This window comes from Triticum urartu, chromosome 3A, assembly GCF_056163025.1.
Source record: "Triticum urartu cultivar PI428250 chromosome 3A, HENAU_Tu73, whole genome shotgun sequence".
Lineage (NCBI taxonomy): Eukaryota > Viridiplantae > Streptophyta > Magnoliopsida > Poales > Poaceae > Triticum > Triticum urartu.
The window spans coordinates 616057128-616075776 of record NC_141875.1 but is presented as its reverse complement, the minus strand read 5'-3'; the positions used below and the strand labels follow the sequence as shown (position 1 = coordinate 616075776).

At 56.6% G+C, this 18649-nt stretch overlaps 1 protein-coding gene and 1 non-coding gene across 2 annotated transcripts; one reads left to right on the top strand and one right to left on the bottom strand.

The window, feature by feature from the left end:
- Window positions 1-68: 68 nt before the first annotated feature.
- Window positions 69-3742, bottom strand: LOC125530218 (transcription initiation factor TFIID subunit 9). Its single transcript, XM_048694617.2, has 2 exons — window positions 3414-3742; window positions 69-768 (listed from the first exon to the last, which is right to left on the bottom strand). The coding sequence occupies exons 1-2, from the start codon at window positions 3612-3614 to the stop codon at window positions 421-423; spliced, it is 549 nt and encodes a 182-aa protein (XP_048550574.2). The 5' UTR covers window positions 3615-3742; the 3' UTR covers window positions 69-420.
- Window positions 3743-3795: 53 nt separating this feature from the next.
- On the top strand, window positions 3796-3877 carry TRNAS-GCU (transfer RNA serine (anticodon GCU)). Its single transcript has one exon. It is a non-coding gene; the product is annotated as a tRNA-Ser (tRNA).
- Window positions 3878-18649: the final 14772 nt, after the last annotated feature.

Below are 18649 nucleotides of genomic sequence, written 5' to 3'. Positions count from 1 at the left end.
TACATCCTACTAGCCCTAGCATTAAAAGCAAACAATGAGAAAAATAGTGAACTACAGATTTATCTCTATATCGATAAAAAAAGATTTATTTCTATATTGTACACTTAGTTTGTTTGGTCCTCATTTTAACCAACCAAATATGTGCCACATGCCACCAAAAGCATAATAGGAACACAGTCACAATAGAAACACCGACTTAGCATTCAGAAACAACGACGAGACAGCTCAAGTTCGACAAGATCTACAAAATCAACAAGTTGACAATAATGCACAGAAATTAATAAAACAGAGGTGCACAGCTACTACTTACACTACTTGCAAGGCTGCTCCCTTTCCTCAGCAATCAGCATTTTTCATGGTGCAATAGGAGGGCGCTAGCCAGAAAGGGCGGTCCCAGCAAGCTACACAAGCATCAGTTAGTTAGCCCATGTTCAACTGATCAATTGTCACTACAGGGCGCTTTGCAGCCGTGGCAGCCACCGCGTTCAGTTGGAAAGAAACCCTCTGGCTCTGGCTCTGAGGCTGACGTTGCTCGTTGCCCCTCTGATCCTGTGAATAGTTTGGACTGGGATTGCCAGGGATTGCGTCAGCTCCCTCGTTGTCATCTTCTGCTTCTTCAGTCTGAGTTGGTGGCTTCAGTGCGGGTAGAAGCTGGTAGTTTTCAGTCAGCAAAGTGTCCTGCTCAGGTGGCAGAGGAATCGAGCCAGGTGGAGCAATAGACTTGGGTAGCGGGATCTTGTTCCGGCTGCGTGCCAACTCAAGCAGAACCTGTGACATCAGCAAAATGACTCGTCAACCACCTATGCATACAGAGTACTTTGTGTCAGCTAGAGTTTCCACGGATCTGATAAAACATAAAACACCACAAGAGTTGTTCATAGCCTTTATCTACGCAAGATCTTCTTTAGTTTCACTTACCGGCTAACCCATAAGTGAGTACACTTGTGAGTGACCCTCAATCTCTAATATCTTTGTAATACCTAATATGATTCATCAACATTTTAGGTATGTCTTCAGATGCCAGCCTCATACACATTAAGAATCGTACCCTGTTTGTTTCATGTTTCTATATTAGAATAGCCATACATTATAAAACATTGTTTTCTACTACAGGTAGCCTGTTCCCAGAGATTTGGAGGGGTGGGAGTGGGGGCGCCAGTGTACCAATGAATTGGTAGATAACCGGCATTACGGAGTGTTATGTGGGGAATTCCATATCAGAGGAGGAAACCCACAGGCCACAGCAGACACACCTGAGTTGGAATAGGCTAAGAGTTCTATTAATCTTTTGTTCCCTAAGTTAAGAGTCCTTTCAACAGAACCTGCAGCAGTCACGTTCCACAGCACTTTAAGTTTGTATCCATCCAGGACACTGGTCTTGAGTCACCTGTATAAAGGCTCCGTAGCTGCAGTGACTGATGCAAGTTATCAATAAAGAAGTCTTCCCCTAATCTCTATTCCCCACTACCCCGTTACCTTTCTGATCTGCGATGGCTACAGTGCGTCCTCATCAATACCTCATCAGCCCTCTGACACAGGCATACCTTCGATCTAGAGGCTCTAACAGATGCTCTCCCTTCTATGTGATTATTTGACTTGACCCATCCATGAAGAGTGTCCAAATCTAACGAAAGTTATTTACAACTACACATAATATATCTAAAGAGTAAAGCCAACTAATAAGGAAACTGAGTATTCTTGTTTCCAGTTGCAACAGACAAAAGATCCTCTTTCTAAAGATTCCCGCCAAGCCGTACATACGACTTTCATCGAATACGGCTTTCCACAGAATTCTGTAGGGATCTATGAGATCGGGTATGAAATTCTGTTTACTCACTTTAAATTGAGTATCCGTTTCCCTCCTTTTCCCACTAGGATCAGAAATCCTGTAGTCTCCATATCCATACAATCGAGTCCTTAGGTTTCCAAAATAGTGTAATGGAAGAAGAAGTGCTTCGAATCATTGCTATTTGACTCGGCTGCTACGGCAGCAGCATCTCTGCACTAACAGAAGAGGGTATTTATTTCTTGCTTGATTCTAAAAGTTTAAATTGAGTATATAGAACTACTAGTTGCACATGATTCCTAAGATTTTAGACCCTTCAGAAGATAAGCATTCAACTTTTCAAACAAGAAATGGGCTCAGCTGAACATTCCTAACAAGACATGGACTGAATTGAAGTCAATATTCTGCCCCAACTAGACTCTCCTTGCATCATGTGCACAGATATGAAAGGTTTTCCCTTGATGGAGGCTAGAAAGGGCTCTTTTGCTTTTTTACTTTGAGGGTGGGGTGGGGGGGGGTTGTATTCTACTACCTTCACTTCTAACTTCTCCCACCTATTGGTGGTATTGATCTTACCTGAGCAATGCTATTCAAACGTACAGGTTCTACAAAAAGTTTTACTCCCTCCGTTCCAAATTAATTGTCGCAGAAATGGATGTATCTAGAACTAAAATACATCTAGATACATCCATACCTGCGACAAGTAATTAGGAACGGAGGGAGTATGTACCAATTCATTGTAGTGACGGTTGCTAAAATCATCAGAGCAGGTACAATCTAAAATAAGAATAGGATTTTCCTTACATCGAGAAGGTATTCGTTTCTGCTACTAGCTGCACCCTGGGATTTAAATCTCGGAACTCCCTGATTATATCCCACCAAACTGGCAAAAGTTCTGTCAGTTCCAACTTCCTAAAGGATAAAGGAGTCATCTTGGTCCTAGTGGTAAGGTGGTACTGGTAATGTACTACTTGAGATGAATCTGGGTTCGAATCCCACATTTGCTCCAATTTTTTTCATTATAATTTCAGTATAACACTGCCTGATATGTTGGTCCCTCTGATGGCTAAGAGTGTAGAAAAAACGACATTTCATGAGCTCAAGGGCTAAAAACCACAATCTCTGTGTTGCGTTGGGGATGGTGGCTTCTAAACACCATGTCTGAATCTTTGATTGATGTGTTCTTATTGTGGAACGCATTTAATTGAGAAGTTGAGCCTTATTTGAAATTCAAATTTTCCCCAAAAAATATCTCCCAGCCAAGAACCAGAAATTAACTGAAATCTCAACAGCACACATCATTTTTCGCACTCTTAGCCGTTGAGATTTCAGCCAAGAACCAGATATTTTTCGTACTCCAATTGGAGGGAGTAGTATCTCGATTGTTTCTTCCGGGACGCATCTGCACATCCTCTACAGTGCTTATCCTTTCCCCAATTGGAGTCCATAACATTACTCTCTCCGAATCTGATAGGTTCACAGGAAAGCCGGTCCTGGATCTAGAGTTTAAAGCGCACCCTTGTCCTCGTCATTCACCAATTGAATGAAGCTACGAAACCTCGTAATTTGTCCGAATCTAACGAAGATATACTAGGGTTTTTGGTGAGATTGGTAGTAGTACTCTTACCTCGCGTGGCGGCGGCTGGGAGAAGGAGAAGTTGACCTTGGCCTGGATGGCGAGGCGGACGTCGTCGGCGTCGAGCTGGGGCTTGGCTGCGTGGTCGGCGTAGACCTGGGCGTCGCCGAGCACGTCGCCGACGTAGCGGTAGGCCAGGTCCAGGAACTGGTGCACGACGCGCGGCTCGTACTCGCCCTCGCCGAGCCCCATCGACCGGAGGAGCTCCCGCACCACGCGCGCGTCGCGAGGCTCGTCCGGGCCGGAGGCTCCTCCCGCCGCCGCTGTCCATGCTCTGATTGCTGTGTCCTGGCTGGTGGAGGGTTTCCGGGAACGAATCGGTTTGGATATCAAATTGATTTATAAAATGTAAAGTAGCTCCAAAAATAAAAAAGACGCTTTGGCCGAGTGGTTAAGGCGTGTGCCTGCTAAGTACATGGGGTTTCCCCGCGAGAGATCGAATCTCTCAGGCGTCGATTTATTTTTTTACTACCAATATTTTTTTGTCTTTCTTTTAGTGAGTATGAGTAATATTTTTTTCTTCTATCTACTCCAAAAAAAATTGCGCACCAATTTTTTTTACATGGTAATACGTGTCTCATTCATATATCATAAAGATCAAAATACAAGTCACGTAACGACCGACATGACAAAACTGAAAAGATAACAGAATATCTCTGAGTTTGAGGCGTCAATTATTTTTTTACTACCAATATTTTTTTGTCTTTCTTTTAGTGAGTAATATTTTTTTCCTGTGACTTATTTCTATCTACTCCAAAAAAAGTTGCGCACCAATTTTTTTACATGGTAATACGTGTCTCATTCATATATCATAAAGATCAAAATACAAGTCATGACATGACAAAACTGAAAAGATAACAGAATATCTCTGAGTTCGAATCTCTCAGGCGTCGATTTATTTTTTTACTACCAATATTTTTTTGTCTTTCTTTTAGTGAGTATGAGTAATATTTCTTCTTCTATCTACTCCAAAAAAATTGCGCACCAATTTTTTTTACATGGTAATACGTGTCTCATTCATATATCATAAAGATCAAAATATAAGTCACGTAACGACCGACATGACAAAACTGAAAAGATAACATAATATCTCTGAGTTTGAGGCGTCGATTTATTTTTTTACTACCAATATTTTTTTGTCTTTCTTTTATTGAGTAATATTTTTTTCCTGTGGCTTATTTCTATCTACTCCAAAAAAAAGTGCGCACCAATTTTTTTACATGGTAATACGTGTCTCATTCATATATCATAAAGATCAAAATACAAGTCACGACATGACAAAACTGAAAAGATAACAGAATATCTCTGAGTTTGAGGTGTCGATTTATTTTTTTACTACCAATATTTTTTGTCTTTCTTTTAGTGAGTAATATTTTTTTCCTGTGGCTTATTTTGTCGGGTGGTAGGTGCGACATATGCCAACGGGTGGCTTATCATTGTGGGAGCCAGTAAGACATCGCCGGTGCCTGGAAACGGGATAAGGCGAAGACATGCACGCCGGCGAATCTTACCCAGCTACGGGGCTCTCCGTGGAGATAACACCCCTACTGCTGCTCTGCGGGGTCTTCGCATGATCACTAGATGAACAAGTAGCTACACAATGCTCCTCGAGCTGTTTTGGTGGGAGGAGGAAGAAGGGCACGGCTAGCCTGCTTCTTCTCCTTGCGGGGTGTCTAGAACTAGCAGGGGGTCGAACCCTTTGCATGGGTGCCCCGGGGGGTTTATATAGGCCTACCCCCCGGGGGTATAATGGTAATCCGACTGGGCGCGGGGCCCAGCCGTCTGTGACTGCACTCGCCGGCTTCTGCGCCGGCTGCTGGGGCCCGCCGACTGGTGGGTCCCGCCGGCTGCCGGCCCCTTGGTCGACAGGCAGGTCCCACTGTCCAGGGCCTGGTCGGCGGCTGGTTACTGTGGCTTCATCTTGGTGACGTAGGCTTCGTCGTGGTAGGCGTGGCTATAATGCCGCCGCTCGGCTGGCGATCGCTGTAGCCTCACCGTGTCTTGTCTCCTTAATAGGGCGTCTCCTTCGAGGGAGGCGGCTAGCCAACTGCGGGGAGTCGGCTCCGTCTCGAGCCGACTGGTTGGAGGCGTGGCCGCCTTCGGGCGTCTCTCTGCCCGAAGGGGCCCACCGTCCGTGGGCCACGCTGGCGGCCCGTCGTGGGTGACGCCAAGGTCAATATGGCAACAGTGCGGCGCCGGACGGGTCATGCCTACCCCGTACGGCGCACTGTGCCAGGCGTGCTCCGGGATTCGGGGGTGGCAGGCTTCACTGTAGCCACGCCCCGTCGCACCGCCGTTAGGTGGGTGCAAACTTTGTGGGTACGGTCTTGACCGCTTTATGGGAGCCGGCTTCTTGGAGTCGGCCTTCTCATGGCCGGCTTCTCGAAGTCAGCCCTCCCATGGCTTTCTTCATGAGGGCTAAAGTCGGACCGCCTTCCGGAAGCCGGCCTGGGTGGCAGCCAGCAAGGGGAAGGCGGCTCCATGTCTTGGATTCTTGAGAGCCGGACGGGCTCGTAATTTTTTCAGAAGGGCCAGGGGAAGCCGGCTAGGCTATCCATGGCTATTTACTCCGACAGTAGTCCCCGAAGCTGATCGAGCTTCGAGGCGGACAAAGAGACGAGAAGCTTGGTCAGCTTCCTATCCGGAAGAGTCGGCTTAGCGGGTGTATGCCGACTTCAGAGAGCCTCGCGTCTTGCAGGCGGGAAGAGGGGGGGGACCTGCGTGCTGACCGTGGGCCCTCCCGCGGCCACATGGCAGCGAGATCCTGCGAGCGCACGCGCGCGATGGGACGCCGCGGCAGGCCCGGGCCCGCCACTCGCGAGCCTTGGTCCGGGCACGGATCTTCCGTGGCCCACAGGGGCCACTCGCCTTCCTGAGGCAGTTTTGTTTCGCCGTTAAGGCTCAATAATCGCGGGACGTGGGAAGTGGGCACGATCGATCCCCACGCTTCCCCACGCCGCGCCTTCTCGGCTCCGCCACGCGAGCCTATAAGTAGAGGGAGGAGGGAGAGCGACAGAGTTTTGCACGCTCTCTCCCGCTCCGCCCCTCCTAATCCTTGTTTCTTCCTCTCGCTGCCATCGCAGCTTCCCATCACAGCACCCCCACATCGTCCTGCTCCCATGGCGTTGTCAAGCTCGTGGGACGGCTCCAACGTACATGAAGACCATGTGGAGTTCCTCCGCCAGACTCGGCACCTGCCTGGCGCCAACCTCGTGCAGGTCCGCCTGGCGCTGGAGACGGAGATCTCGCCGGCGCCGGAGGAGGGCGAGCGGGTCGTCTTCCGCTCCCACTGCCTGCGCGGCTTCGGCCTTCCGGCGAGCGGATTTCTGCGCTCCTTCCTCGAGTTCTACAACCTCCAGCCGCATCACCTCACGCCCAATGCGGTGATGCTGCTGTCGGCCTTCGTCTCCCTCTGCGAAGGCTTCTTGGGGCTGCTCCCCACGCTGGAGCTCTGGGGAGAGTTCTTCCAGAGCAAACTCGGCACCGTCGTCGCCGGCGTGCCCGCCCCCTGCGGGGCCTTCATCGCCATGAGGAGGGCGAGCGAGAACAACCCATTCCCGCCCATCCCCCTGATCCAGTCGGTGAAGGTCTGGCAGAGATCATATTTCTACGTGAAGAACGTCGCCGAGCAAGAAGACTACATCAACCTGCCGGCTTACGTAGCTGGCCCGCCGGCTGGGAGGCAGCCCTCATGGAGTTTCCGGTCCCGGTCACTGTCTCCGGCCGGGAACGCCGCCGTCTCCCGGCTTCGGGTGATGATCCAGTCGGAAGGCCTGCGCGGGGCCGACTTGGTGGCCGCCTTCGTGGAGCGCCGGATTCTTCCTCTCCAAAGCCGGCCCCATATGATGTGTCAGATGAGCGGCCGCTTCGACCCAAGCCGGCTGAGCACATGGGAAATGCCCCACGCGGAGGTGGCGCTCATGGTTAATTACATCGCCAACTGCAAGCTCGCCGGGGACTGGCAATACGGCAAGGCGCCGTATTCTCGCGCCAATCCTCCGCCCGTGGTAAGCTTCTCTCTCTATCTTCTTTTTGTCGTCAGCCGGCTTCATGACGGCCGGCCTCTGACCAGTCGGTTCTTTTGAGCAGAACCCTCTTCTTTCGCCGCCGGCCGGGGCGGCAGGGATTGAACGCCAGTATGCCCCCGACCGCACCATGGACGACGTTGACGACCTGGACTTGGGGGCGGCCGCCATGGAAGACGCTGTCGTGGGGGACAACGCCGAGCCCGGAGGCTCAAGGTTCACCGCGAGCTTCGAGGACTGGCCGGACGATGCTGAAGCCGAAGTCGGCCCGCGTCGCCAGCCGGCGGCCGACTATCAGGGCGCGGGCTCGTCCGTCGCACCGGCTGCCGGCGGCGCGCAGAAGCGCCGGGCCGCTTCAGGCCTCTTCGGCAGTCGGCCGAAGAAGTCCAAGCCCTCCACCGCGGCGACAAAACGAGACGAGGCGGCCGCGAAGGCGGCCCGCTTCCGCAAGGCGGTGAAGCAGCCTCAGGCGGTTTCAGCGTAAGTTGCCGGTTGCCTGGTCGCATGCCCTTCATCATTCTCTTTCTCTTCGAATATTCTTCTTAACTTTTTCTCGCTTGCTGGGCAGAGCGCCGCTTTCCCTTGAGCGGGGTCCGGGCGGCTCCGTAGTGGGGCCGGCTGGAGGGTCTTCGAGCTCCCGCCGCGTGGACCCCCGCGCCGACCTCAGGGAGGCCACAGAGTGGAACGCCCGCGAAGCGCGGGAGGAGCGCGAGGCGGCGGAGAAGGCGGCCGCCCAGGCGGCGAAGGAGCAGGCCGACGCGGCAGCCAAGGCCCAGATGGAGGCGGCGACCGCGGAGACGGAGGCGGAAGGCTTGCGCAACCAGCCTCCGCTGCTCGCCATTCCCCTCCGAGCCGTAGCCCCCGACACCCCATTGCCCTTGGCGGAGGAGATCGTCCAAGAACCGCCGCTGATGGAGAGGGGGGAGGACCCCGTGGCCTTCGCGAGGAGAGCGCTGCCAGCAGCGCCAACCGGAGCGGGCCAAGGCGGCCAATCGTCAGCGGCGCCAGAGGGGCCGACCGGATGTGAGCCGGAGAACAGAGCCGACCTCGAGGTGCAGCCGGCGACGAGCCGGCGCACAGGGGGAGGCGCCGCTCCGCCGGAGTTGCGCCGAGTTACGGGCGCAGGCCAGTCGGCGGACGATCTGGAGGCGGCCAGTACTGCCACGTCCGAGTGGACTCCCAGCGGGGGGACTGGCGAGCTGAATGTGGTGGCTCAAGGGGTCCGGAGCCGGCTGCAAGCTCAGGGCGCCCTGCTGCAACAGCTCACCCAGGAGTTCTTGTCGACGCGAGCCACCATCCGGGTGAGTCCTTCGTTCTTGGCTGCTTTGCTTTCTTAATTTCTTCCGTGGGGGCGCGTCAGCGCACCCACTGGGTGTAGTCCCCGAGATTCGGGCCGACTGCTGCGCAGTCGGGTTGGATATTTCTCGATGGCTACCTTACTTTGTTTTTTGTCTGAACTTTCAGGAATATCACAACCTTCGTGCTGCCGCCTTCAACTCCCAGGCTCGGGATTTGAGCCGGAGGACCGATGACCTGGCCGACAGCCGAAGTAAGTGCTCGATCTTGTCTGTCTCCTGTGGGGGCGCGTCAGCGCACCCACTGGGTGTAGTCCCCGAGATTCGGGCCGGCTGCTGAGCAGTCGGGTCGGATCTTTCTTGACGACTCTTTCCTTATTGGTTTTTCTTTTTCTTTGTCTTCAGGGGCCAACGCCGACTTGAGGAAGGAGCTCGGCGAAGCGAAAGCCACCCTTCATACCAAGGACGCTGAGTACGCCGCCTTGGTCCAGGAACGTGATCGCCTGGCCAAGAAGCTGGCCGACCAGGAGAAGAGCCACAGGGCGGCCCTGCAGGCGGCGCAGGATAGCGAAGCCGCCCTGAAGGCGGAGTATGAGACCGAGGCGGCGAGCTGGGCTGAAACCCGGCGAGCCCTGGATGAAGGCTTCGGCCGGATCGAGGACTTGATCGACGGTAAGCCGCCTTCTTCGCCCTTCTCCTGCCCCTTGCCGCCTGGGTTTTTGGCTTATCTTGAGCTGCTGCTTGTTGTTTTTTGCAGACTACTTCCCGGGCTACTCCGCCTTCGCCGCCCAAAGCATTGAGGCCCATCGCGAGGCGCGTCGTCAGGCGGGGGCCAACATCGCACCGGATGCGAACTGGACGCTTGAGGAGCAGCTCTTGGCTGTCCAGGCGCGGTTGCAGCCGGCTCATCGGATGCTTTGCCGGCTCCAACGTGCCGGGGCGCAAGTGTTGGCCGCCCTCTGGCCCGGCGAGACGATCCCCTGCACCCCAAGCCGGACTGCCGACTGGTTGGAAGTCGCCGTCGGTCGCTTTGAGGCTTGGAAGGCGTCGGCGGCCCGCCTCGGAGCCGGGCGGGCGTTGGAGTTCGTTCGGGCTTGGTACCCCGGGCTGAGCCTGGACCAGCTGCGCACTTGGCGGATGGAGGCCGACACGGAGCTGGAGGAGGTGAGGCCGGCTATCGCCCAGCGGGCTTCGACGATCGCCGAGTGCACCGACATCAGCGTTTTCGCACCCGAAATCGATGATGGCGGTGTTGCTCAGTCGGAGGAATGGTTCAGGCTGAACCCGGCGGTGGGTGAGGACTCGGCGGAGGAGATTGCCTCCAGCGACGAGGGCGAGGATGACGAAGAGGAGGACGGTGAAGACGTCGAGCCGGCTGGTGGAACAACCGGCCGACCTCAGGCCGACCGTGCTTCCAGCAACGAGGCGCATGGTAGCGCGCCCTCTGCGGGAGGCGGTGACCAAGCCAAAGTTCGCCAGCCGGCCGCTCCTTCAGCCGGCGCGACCGTCTCCGCCAACCAGCCCGGCTTGTCGGTCGCTCCGCCGGCTTGACCTGCCGTCTTTATCTTTCCTGCTTGTTGTCTTTTGAACAATCTTCATTAAGTTTCGCAGTTCCATCCACTGGGGGTGTATCCAAACTATGTTGAATGCTGGCCTCTCGGAGGTCTTTTTATGTAAATATTGTTATGTGCATGTTTGGTTTCCATTCGCGTATGCTTTTTTATCCTTAGGCCTTTTCCTTTGCCGCCTTCCCTTTTTGGGGAGGCAAGTACTTGAGCTTTCTTGGATTGAAGTGAAGTGAATGGAAACCGGCCGGCCGGCTACTCTGGTAGCCAGTCGGCGGTGTGAGAAAAACTGGCTTTTGTTATATTAGTCCGTTAGTCCCTAGCCGTTTTTCATGTGGGCGCCCGTTCCTGCCTTTAACTCTTGCCAGTCGGACAGCCGGTTCTTCGAACTGCGACTTTTGGCAAGAGAAGGCTTGGGAGCCGGCGCACTACTTGTCTGACTGCGGGTAGGACTTCTAATATAACTCCAGTCGGCCAGTCCCCGAGCCGACTAGTCAAACCCGGTGCCGGACGGAACAAGTAAATGAAATGACAAGGTCATAAGCATGATACTTTTCATTCATAAATAAGGGATGGCAGTCCCCGAGCCCTCCTCGAGGGGCCTATTGTCTTGTACTTAATACAAAAGTTAGCGTGATACATACTGCCTTTCAACTGTAAAACCTTCGAAGGAGGTTGGCGTTCCATGGTCGTTCCGACTCCTTGCCGGAGTCGTCTCTCTTGCGTGCCTTCGGCTTCTGTGTGTCGATCAGGTAGTAGGAGTCGTTGCCTAGAGCTCTGCTGATGACGAAGGGGCCTTCCCAAGGGGCTGAGAGCTTGTGCTGGCCGGCTGTTCGCTGGATCAACCGGAGCACAAGATCGCCCTCTTGGAAAGATTTTGGCCTGACCTTCCGGCTGTGGTAGCGGCGCAAACCTTGCTGGTAGATGGCAGACCGGCTGAGGGCTAACAGCCGGCTTTCTTCCAGCAGGTCAACACCGTCTTCTCGTGCTTCCTTGGCCTCTGCTTCCGTGTACATGGTTACTCAAGGCGAGTCGAACTCGATGTCAGTTGGGATGACCGCCTCGGCACCATACACAAGGAAGAAAGGGGTGAAGCCGGTTGACTTGTTTGGTGTAGTGCGCAGACTCCAGAGGACAGCCGGCAGCTCATCGAGCCAACAGCCGGCTGAGCGCTCCAGAGGTACGACCAGTCGGGGCTTGATGCCGGAGAGGATGAGGCCGTTGGCTCGCTCGACCTGGCCGTTTGACTGCGGGTGGGCGACGGATGCTAAGTCCAGCCGGATACCTTGGGCTGCGCAGAAACGTGCCAAGGCTCCTTTGGCAAAATTCTTGCCATTGTCGGTGATGATGCTGTGTGGCACGCCGTACCGTGCTATTATGTCCGCGATGAATGTCACAGCAGTCGGCCCATTCAGCTTCTTGATTGGCTTTGCCTCAATCCACTTGGTGAATTTGTCCACGGCGACGAGCAAATGCGTCATGCCGCCGCGCGCCGTCTTGAATGGGCCCACCATGTCCAGTCCCCAAACGGCAAAGGGCCAAGTGAGGGGAATGGTCTTGAGTGCCGAGGCCGGCATGTGTTGCTTGGAGCTGAAGAGTTGGCACCCCTTGCAATGTTTAACTAATTCTTTGGCATCATCCAAAGCAGTCGGCCAGAAGAAACCATGGCGGAAGGCTTTGGCGACAAGTGATCTTGAGGCTGCATGGTGGCCGCATTCTCCTTGGTGAATGTCTCTGAGGATTGCAATGCCTTTCTCTTGCTCGACGCACCGTTGGAGGACTCTAGTGACACTGCGCTTGACGAGCTCTCTGTTGACGATTGTGTATGCTCCGGCTCGACGTTGGACTTGTCTTGCTTCTGTTTCATTAGTCGGCAGGTCTTGGTTTACTAGGAAGTTGAGGATGGACTGAGCCCATGATGGAGCTGCGACTTCTTCTACTTCCAATGTGGCTACTGCCACCAGGGTGGGCGGGCTGGGTGGTGAGGTGCTGGAGTCGGCCGCCGGCTGTTGTGCTGGTGCAGTCCCCGGGCCGGCTACCGCAGTCCCCGAGCCGGGTGCGGCAGTCCCCGAGCCGGCTGCCGAAGTCCCCGAGCCGGCTGCCGAAGTCGCCGGGCCGGCTACGGGAGTCTTGGGGTCGCCTACTTGGTTCTTCGAGCCGGACCCGGCCGCATCGGGGTCAGGCGGCACGAAGATGGAATCGGACTCTGGGGACGGCTTGATAGATGGCTTGAGGAGGCGTTGTAGAGCGATGCCGGTTGGAATTGCTTGCCGAGTGGAGCCTATTCGAGCCAGGGCATCGGCTGGCTCGTTGTCGGCTCGCGGTACGTGGAGGAACTCACATCCTTCAAAGTATCCACTGAGTTGTTGGACCAGGAAGCAGTAGCTCGCCATATTCGCGTCCTTGGCGTCCCAGTAGCCGGATGATTGCTGGACCACCAGGTCCGAGTCGCCATAACATAGGATCCGGCGAATGCCAAGTTCTTTGGCAAGCCGGAGCCCGTGTATGAGCGCCTCGTACTCGGCCACATTGTTGGAGGTGGCAAAGTGGATCTGTAGCGTGTATCTGAGCTTGTCGCCTTTCGGACAGGTAAGGACGACGCCGGCTCCCAAGCCGGTGCGCATCTTGGACCCGTCGAAGTGCATGCGCCAATGGGTGGAGTCGGGAGCCGGCGGCAGTTACTGGGTCTCGGCCCAGTCGACGAGGAAGTCGGCCAGTGCTTGGGACTTGATGGCAGTGCGGGGCTGGTAGAAGATCGTGTACGGGGCTAGCTCGATGGCCCATTTCGCCACCCGGCCGGATGCGTCCCGGCCGCCTATGATCTCGGCTAGCGGGGCGGTGCATACGACCGTGACGGGATGCTCTTGAAAGTAGGGCTTCAGCTTCTTGGCGGTGAAGTACACGCCGTAACACATCTTCTGGTAGTGCGGGTAGTTCTGCTTTGAGGCGGACAGCACCTCGCTCAAATAATACACCGGCCTCTGGACCGGCTGGGCTCGGCCTTCTTCTGGGCGCTGGACTACGATGACGGTGCTGACCACCCGGCTGGTTGCGGCGATGTAGAGGAGCATGGGCTCTTTCTCAGTCGGCGTCGCCAGAACGGGCGGCGTGGCCAGCATCTTCTTCAGCTCGTGAAAAGCTTGGTCGGCCTGGTCGTTCCACTCGAAGTGAGTGCTCTTCTTCATGAGGCGGTAGAGGGGGAGAGCTTTCTCTCCGAGCCGGCTGATGAAGCGGTTCAAGGAGGCCAAGCACCCGGTGAACTTCTGAATGTCTCGAAGCTTGGTGGGGATCGCCATTCTCTCAATGACCTTGATCTTCACCGGGTTGCATTCGATGCCGCGTTCGGAGACCAGGAAGCCTAGGAGCTGGCCGGCTGGCACTCCGAACACGCATTTCTCGGGGTTAAGCTTGATTTGGAACCGGCGTAGGTTCTCAAACGTTTCCTTGAGGTCTCCCAGCAAGGTGCCGTGCTTCTCCGTCTTCACCATGATGTCGTCCACGTAAACGTGAGCGTTCCTGCCGAGCTGCTTGAGGAGGCACTTCTGCATGCAACGCTGAAAAGTGGCACCGACATTTCTCAAGCCGAATGTCATAGTCAGGTAGCAGAAGGCTCCAAATGGCGTGATGAAGGAGGTCTTCAGGCGGTCGTCCGGATCCAGCTTTATCTGGTGATATCCGGAGTAAGCATCCAAGAAACTCAACAGCTCGCATCCGGCTGTGGAGTCTATCACTTGGTCAATCCTTGGCAGAGCAAAGGGATCTTTGGGGCAGGCCTTGTTGAGGCTCGTGTAGTCTATACACATGCGCCACTTGTTATTCTTCTTCAGTACGAGGACCGGGTTGGCGAGCCACTCTGGAAAGAAAACTTCCATGATGAAGCCGGCCGCCAAGAGCCGGGCTATCTCCTCCCCTACAATTCTGCGTTTCTCCTCCGACAGTCGGCGAAGGGGTTGTTTGACTAGCTTTGCGTCTTCTCGAACGTGTAGTTTGTGCTTGGCGAATTTCCTCGGAACACCCAGCATGTCCTTGGGGGACCATGCGAAGATGTCCCGATTCTCACGGAGGAAATCGGCGAGCTCGCCTTCCTATTTGCTGTTCAGGTTTGCCCCGATGACGGCAAACCTCTCTGGATGCTCGGGGTCAAGAGGTATCTTCTTCGTCTCCTTGGCCGGCTGGAAAGATCCTTGAGCGTCATGCTCCTTGGGGTCGGGGGACACGGCCGACTGCTTGCCGGCTATGGCCACGACTCGGTCCAACATCTTCTTTTCTTCGGCAATCACAAGGGACTCGCCCAGCCGGCTGCTGGCTGCTGCGCACTCGGAGGACTTCTTGTAATCACCGGCTACGGTGATGACGCCTTTGGTGCTTGGTATTTTCATCTTGAGGTATGCATAGTGGGGAACTGCCATGAATTTGGCCAAGGCAGGTCGGCCAAGCAACACATGGTAAGGGCTTTCCAGGTCCACCACTTCAAACCAGATCGCTTCCCAGCGGAAATGCTCCTTGTCCCCAAAAAGTACATCAATCTTGATCTTGCTAATGGGGGCGCAGGACAGGCCGGGTACGATGCCATGAAACACTGTCCGAGTAGGCATGAGCTGCTTCGTCTTGACGTTTAGCTTCTCCAGGGTGTCACGGTACAGGATGTTGATGCTGCTCCCGCCGTCTATCAACACACGAGAGAAGCGGGCGGCGCGTCTGTCCGTTGCAAGGGTGGCTTCCAGGACCAAAGCATAAGAGCCGGGAGACGACATCACCTCTGGATGGTCGGCCCGGCTCCAGCTGATGGGCTTTTCTGACCAATGCATGTGTCCGGCAGGGTTGGCGGCGACCACGCTGACTTCCTGGTGCTCTCGGCATTTGCTGCGCCGGTCTTCGGGTTGGCTTGTAAAGACGATGTAGGTTGCTTGCTCGTCAGGGAACTCGTCATGCACGGCTCCGACTGTGGGCCGGGCTGCCGGAGGCGGCGGAGGCGGAGGCGGCGGGCCGGCAGGCGGAGGCGGCGCGAGCCCTTCGCCTTTAGAGATTCGGGCGAGCCAATGGCACTTCCGGGTTGTGTGGTTGGATGGCTTCGCGCCGCTGTGGAACTTGCACGGGGCGTCGAGAGTCTGCTCGTAGGAGAAGGCAGACTGCCAAGCCGGCCTGCCGCCCTTGGGCTTCTTGGGCGCGGGCCGCCCTTCAGGCGGCATGTCTTCAACTGAGGCCACCTGCCGACTGGCGGGAGGCGGCGCGGGGCCCTTGCGCTTGTGTTCGTTCGAGTGGGAGCGTCGGCCGGAATCCCCAGCCGGCGTCTTGGGCGCCAGGTTAAGTACTTTCCCGGACGCGTCTACCCGAAGCTCGGTCTTCATCGAGGAGTCGGCGGTAGCGTACTTGTCCGCTATGTCCAGAAGCTCGTCGAGGGTAGTCGGCTCGTCGCAGAGGAGCTTGTGCTTGAGGAGGGTGCCTTCTCGGCATCCGGCCGTGAAGTATTCTATGGCTTGCACCTCGTGCACCCCCTCGCAAGAATTGCGGAGCTCGGCCCAACGCGTGAGGTAATCGCGAGTGGACTCGGCGGGGCCTTGTACGCACAAGGAGAGCTGTCTGGGCTTGGGAGCCCGCTTGTAGGTGCTGGTGAAGTTGCGGATGAAGGCTTCTATGAAATCTAGCCAGCTGTTGATGCTACGCGGCTTGAGGCTGTTGAGCCAGGTCCGCGCCGTGCCTTGCAGCATGAGGGGCACGTACTTCACGGCAACGCGCCGGTTGTCGTTGGCTATGCTAACCGCCGTGGAGTAGTCGATCAACCAATCTTCCGGCTTCACGGAGCCGTTGTACTTGGGCGTGTCTCTTGGGAGCGAGAACCCTTTGGGAAAGGGCTCGTCGCGGATGCGGGGGCCGAAACAAGGCGGGCCGACATCATCTTCTTCTTCCAACGCCAGGGATCGCGCCAGGCGGTCGATCCGATGGCGGGCGTCGTTCTCGCCGACTACTTCGCGGCGGCCTAGCCGGCCGCTGAGAGTCAGGTGCGCCACTGGCGGCGGGGCGGGATATCTCTCTCCACGGGGCGGAGGCGGAGGCGGGTCGCCCCGCCATTCCATGGCTCGGGGATGACCGTCCCGTCTCGCTCGATGGAGATCCGGGTCCGGCTGCGGCTAGCATCCGTCTCCTTCTCGCGTCGCGCGCGGGTGTTGCTCGTAGTCAGCGTCCGGGACGTCGCGCCGTGTTCTTGGCACGGGGGAGGGCTTTCCGCGCGGGCGTCGGCTTCGTGTCGCTGCGCGGCTGTGTCAATCAATTGCTGGATGCGCCGGATCATGTGGGGGAGGTCTTCGGCCTCCAGGCTGTCCAGCTCGTCTACGGCCGCCTGGGCGGCACGCAAGTTCTCGAGCGGAGTGGCATAGACCGGGCGGTCGACTCCCAGCGTGTCGGCGATGACGGCGCCGCGTTGCTTGACAAGGCCGGCCCGGCTTGGCCCGCCCGGGGCCGGCGTGCCGAAGGCGGCGCGGTCAGCTTCACGCTGATAGGCCTTAGTGAGGCCTTTTACGGAAGCCAGCCTCCGGCCCTCTGCGAGGAGGGTGAGGCGGCGTGCCTCCAGTGCTTCGTCGTCGGCATTAGCCGGGAGGGGAGCGGACAAGTCGTGGGCCGCCGCATGCGAGGCGTCGTGGGCGCTCTCGTCGGCCGGGCCGCCGTGGCCGACAACCATCACTTCGGTGGTGACAGCATCGCAGCCATCGGCTCGAGGAAGCGGGTCGTTGTAGATCGTGACGTTGGTGGGGAAGGTGTCGTAGGAGGCCGTGTCGGAGTCGACAGGCATCGGGTCGGTGGAGCCAACCGACTCCAGGTCCGCACTGGGCTCGCTGGAGACATGGAGCTGGCCGAGAAGGTTGGCGAGGTGGTCGGTGCCCGCATCGGAGGCGAGCTCGTCGGAGATGAGAGTTTCGTCGAGGAGATCGGCGAGGCTGCTCGCCGCGCAGATGCTGGTGACGCCTTGCAGCGCGTCGTGGCAAGCGCCATCGGGCGTGCCGGGCTGGCTACGCTCGCTGGGGAGGGAGAGGGTTCCCGTCCAGAATAGGTCTCCGGACGACGGTGCACCTGGCCCCACGGTGGGCACCAACTGTCGGGTGGTAGGTGCAACATATGCCAACGGGTGGCTTATCATTGTGGGAGCCAGTAAGACATCGCCGGTGCCTGGAAACGGGATAAGGCGAAGACATGCACGCCGGCGAATCTTACCCAGCTTCGGGGCTCTCTGTGGAGATAACACCCCTACTGCTGCTCTGCGGGGTCTCCGCATGATCACTAGATGAACAAGTAGCTACACAATGCTCCTCGAGCTGTTTTGGTGGGAGGAGGAAGAAGGGCACGGCTAGCCTGCTTCTTCTCCTTGCGGGGTGTCTAGAACTAGCAGGGGGTCGAACCCTTTGCATGGGTGCCCCGGGGGGTTTATATAGGCCTACCCCCCGGGGGTACAATGGTAATCCGACTGGGCGCGGGGCCCAGCCGTCTGTGACTGCACTCGCCGGCTGCTGGGGCCCGCCGACTGGTGGGTCCCGCCGGCTGCCGGCCCCTTGGTCGACAGGCAGGTCCCACTGTCCAGGGCCTGGTCGGCGGCTGGTTACTGTGGCTTCATCTTGGTGACGTAGGCTTCGTCGTGGTAGGCGTGGCTACAGTGCCGCCGCTCGGCTGGCGATTGCTGTAGCCTCACTGTGTCTTGTCTCCTTAATAGGGCGTCTCCTTCGAGGGAGGCGGCTAGCCGACTGCGGGGAGCCGGCTCTGTCTCGAGCCGACTGGTTGGAGGCGTGGCCGCCTTCGGGCGTTTCTCTGCCCGAAGGGGCCCACCGTCCGTGGGCCACGCTGGCGGCCCGTCGTGGGTGACGCCAAGGTCAATATGGCAACAGTGCCGCGCCAGACGGGTCATGCCTACCCCGTACGGCGCACTGTGCCAGGCGTGCTCCGGGATTCGGGGGTGGCAGGCTTCACTGTAGCCACGCCCCGTCGCACCGCCGTTAGGTGGGTGCAAACTTTGTGGGTACGGTCTTGACCGCTTTATGGGAGCCGGCTTCTTGGAGTCGGCCTTCTCATGGCCGGCTTCTCGAAGTCGGCCCTCCCATGGCTTTCTTCATGAGGGCTAAAGTCGGACCGCCTTCCGGAAGCCGGCCTGGGTGGCAGCCAACAAGGGGAAGGCGGCTCCATGTCTTGGATTCTTGAGAGCCGGACGGGCTCGTAATTTTTTCAGAAGGGCCAGGGGAAGCCGTCTAGGCTATCCATGGCTATTTACTCCGACATATTTCTATCTACTCCAAAAAAATGCGCACCAATTTTTTTATATGGTAATACGTGTCTCATTCATATATCATAAAGATCAAAAT

Bases quoted from the DNA above. Each gene is read 5' to 3' on its own strand.
- LOC125530218 (XM_048694617.2), bottom strand. From the start codon at position 3,614: ATGGGGCTCGGCGAGGGCGAGTACGAGCCGCGCGTCGTGCACCAGTTC. The intron at 769-3,413 runs GTAAGAGTACTA...CTGATGTCACAG, and splicing joins CCCAGCCGCCGCCACGCGAG to GTTCTGCTTGAGTTGGCACG.